The 3,927-nt window shown below is 42.7% G+C and overlaps 1 protein-coding gene across 1 annotated transcript in view; it reads left to right on the top strand.

Annotated features, from left to right (window-relative positions):
- Window positions 1–1,831: 1,831 nt before the first annotated feature.
- LOC131944577 (uncharacterized) overlaps window positions 1,832–3,927 on the top strand; it is an 8,855-nt gene continuing 6,759 nt past the window's right edge. Inside the window, exon 1 of the mRNA XM_059305265.1 lies at window positions 1,832–2,538. Coding sequence (XP_059161248.1) covers window positions 1,832–2,538 — 707 coding nt within the window. The remainder of the gene's footprint in view (window positions 2,539–3,927) is intronic.

Genomic DNA, 3,927 nt, shown 5'->3' with positions numbered 1-3,927 from the left:
CAAACAAACATTCTTCCACCAAACAAACATTCTTACACCAAACATTCTACCAAACAATCTTCCACCGAACATTCCACCAAACATTCTTCCACCAAACATTCTTCCACCAAACATTCTTCCACCAAACATTCTTCCACCAAACATTCTTCCACCAAACATTCTTCCACCAAACATTCTTCCACCAAACAAACATTCTTCCACCAAACATTCTTCCACCAAACATTCTTCCACCAAACATTCTTCCACCAAACATTCTTCCACCAAACATTCTTCCACCAAACATTCTTCCACCAAACATTCTTCCACCAAACATTCTTCCACCAAACATTCTTCCACCAAACATTCTTCCACCAAACATTCTTCCACCAAACATTCTTCCACCAAACATTCTTCCACCAAACATTCTTCCACCAAACATTCTTCCACCAAACATTCCACAAAAAAACATTCTTCAAACAAACATTCTTCCACCAACCAAACATTCTACAACAAACATTCTTCCACCAAACATTCTTCCACCAAACATTCTTCCACCAAACATTCTTCCACCAAACATTCCACCAAAAAAACATTCTTCAACCAAACATTCTTCCACCAAACATTCTTCCACCAAACATTCTTCCGCCAAACATTCTTCCACCAAACATTCTTCCACCAAACATTCTTCCACCAACCAAACATTCTTCCACCAAACATTCTTCCACCAAACATTCCACCAAAAAACATTCTTTAAACAAACATTCTTCCACCAACAAAACATTCTTCCACCAAACATTCTTCCACCAAACATTCTTCCACCAACCTAACATTCTTCCACCAAACATTCTTCCACCAAACATTCCACCAAAAAACATTCTTTAAACAAACATTCTTCCACCAACAAAACATTCTTCCACCAAACATTCTTCCACCAAACATTCTTCCACCAATCATTCCAGCAAAACATTCTTCAACCAAACATTCTTCCACCAAACATTCCACCAAAAAAACATTCTTTAACCAAACATTCTTCCACCAAACATTCTTCCACCAAACATTCCACCAAAAAAACATTCTTCCACCAAACATTCTTCCACCAAACATTCTTCCACCAAACATTCTTCCACAAAACAAACATTACTCCACCAAACATTCTTCCACCAAACATTCTTCCACCAAAAATTATTTCACCAAACAAACATTCTTCCACCAAACATTCCACCAAAAAACATTCTTCCACCAAACATTCTTCCACCAAACATTCTTCCACCAAACATTCTTCCACAAAACAAACATTACTCCACCAAACATTCTTCCACCAAACATTCTTCCACCAAAAATTATTTCACCAAACAAACATTCTTCCACCAAACATTCTTCCACCAAACATTCTTCCACCATTACACCATGCTTCTCTCATCAAATCAAATAGTGCAGATAAAATAACGTCATGATGCGCGTGTTCAATTACAAAAAAAATGATCCACCGCCTTTTCACCAACTATTGCTGGGTACTGGGGATAGGCTGATTCCGTTCAATTATCAACGCCAGTAATTAGTTAGCAGCTTCAGTTATCCTTAGATGACAAATGTATAATGTTCGTTTGAAAATTTATCTAAATGCCAACAATATCGAAACTACATTTCTGGGATCTGAGTTGTTTTAGCGAGGGCTGCCCGAACTACCAGCCAACCATCTGGGTTGGGCGAAGTGGTGGCCCGCTAGCTCTGGGGTGTCCACACTACCAGGGTCGCCTGACCGCTCACCACCGACAAGACGCCATCCCAGCTTAAGGTATATATCAGGGCAGACAACCAAGAAGGTACAACTACATCAGGGCAGACAACCAAGATGGTACAACAACAGCAGGGCAGACAACCAAGATGGTACAACAACAGCAGGGCAGACAACCAAGAAGGTACAACTACAGCAGGGCAGACAACCAAGAAGGTACAACTACATCAGGGCAGACTACCAAGATGGTACAACAATAGCAGGGCAGACAACCAAGAAGGTACAACTACATCAGGGCAGACAACCAAGAAGGTACAACTACATCAGGGCAGACAACTAAGAAGGTACAACTACATCAGGGCAGACAACCAAGAAGGTACAACTACATCAGGGCAGACTACCAAGATGGTACAACAACAGCAGGGCAGACAACCAAGATGGTACAACAACAGCAGGGCAGACAACCAAGAAGGTACAACTACAGCAGGGCAGACAACCAAGAAGGTACAACTACATCAGGGCAGACTACCAAGATGGTACAACAATAGCAGGGCAGACAACCAAGAAGGTACAACTACATCAGGGCAGACAACCAAGAAGGTACAACTACATCAGGGCAGACAACTAAGAAGGTACAACTACATCAGGGCAGACAACCAAGAAGGTACAACTACATCAGGGCAGACTACCAAGATGGTACAACAACAGCAGGGCAGACAACCAAGAAGGTACAACAACATCAGGGCAGACAACCAAGAAGGTACAACTACATCAGGGCAGACAACTAAGAAGGTACAACTACATCAGGGCAGACAACCAAGAAGGTACAACTACATCAGGGCAGACAACTAAGAAGGTACAACTACATCAGTGCAGACTACCAAAATGGTACAACTACATCAGGGCAGACAACCAAGAAGGTTGATTGTTTGAGTGTTTGAGTGTTTGAGTGTTTGTTTGTTTGATTGTTTGATTGTTTGGTTGTTTGATTGTTTGATTGTTTGATTGTTTGATTGTTTGATTGTTTGATTGTTTGATTGTTTGATTGTTTGATTGTTTGATTGTTTGATTATTTGATTGTTTGTTTGATTGTTTGATTGTTTGAGTGTTTGAGTGTTTGAATGTTTGATTGTTTGATTGTTTGAGTGTTTGATTGTTTGACTGTAGGCAGACTTTCGAAGCGTTAGATTTTCACCTTATTTTTTCCAAGAGCGGATGCACTGTATGTGTTTGTGTGAGTATTTGTTTATGTGAATGTGTTTGTGTGTATGTATGTGTGTACAAAAACCTCATCACCCCCTCCCCCCCTCCTCCTCCCCCCCCCCCCCCCCGACTCAAGGTTTCCATGTAGGTCGAGCATATGCTCTGTGAAAGATCCCATCCTACTAGTGCTTAACGCTTTGACTCACACCACGTGTGTGTGTTTAAAGACCCACTTGCTGGAAGGCAGAACCCCCCCCCCCCCCCCCCCCCTACAGTTGAAGTAGCTTAAAGCATATAACAATTCGAGGCTCGTTAGACATTGAAGCGTCAGCACAAACAAACCAATCTGGTGGCGAGTGGCGCTCTCTCACTTGTTCGCCAGCAGCTCGCCACGTCCTCGCCTCGGTTAGATGGTCAATTCAACAATTAGACCCGAGTGGGTAGGCATAAGGGTCAGGCCACGGGTCACTGGTTCGCGTGCCTGCTTCACCTCTCCAGTGGCGATTGTTGGATTTGAATTCAATCCAAAAGTTGGGGTTGTTTATGTGCCTCTGGCTCTCACTTTTTGATAGTGTTGGTGTGGGGTGTGGTGTGGTGTGGGGTGTGGTGTGGGTTATTTAGGGGTAGAACAGCCCTACCTCTCCCCAAACGAGTTCAATACACATGTTACATGTGCTACAAACATGTGCGACAAACATGTGCGACAAACATGTGCGACAAACATGTGCGACAAACATGTGCGACAAACATGTGCGACAAACATGTGCGACAAACATGTGCGACAAACATGTGCGACAAACATGTGCGACAAACATGTGCGACAAACATGTGCGACAAACATGGGCTACAAACATGGGCTACAAACATGGGCTACAAACATGTGCTAGAAAAATGGGCTACAAACATGTGCTGCAAACATGTGCTACAAACATGTGCTACAAACATGGGCTACAAATATGTGCGACAAACATGTGCTAGAAAAATGGGCTACAAACATGTGCTGCAAACAT

The sequence above is a fragment of the Physella acuta genome, unplaced genomic scaffold (assembly GCF_028476545.2).
Source record: "Physella acuta isolate Inbredline_101_S28 unplaced genomic scaffold, ASM2847654v3 ptg000497l, whole genome shotgun sequence".
Classification (NCBI taxonomy): Eukaryota; Metazoa; Mollusca; class Gastropoda; family Physidae; genus Physella; species Physella acuta.
This window is presented reverse-complemented; position numbering and strand designations above follow the sequence as displayed.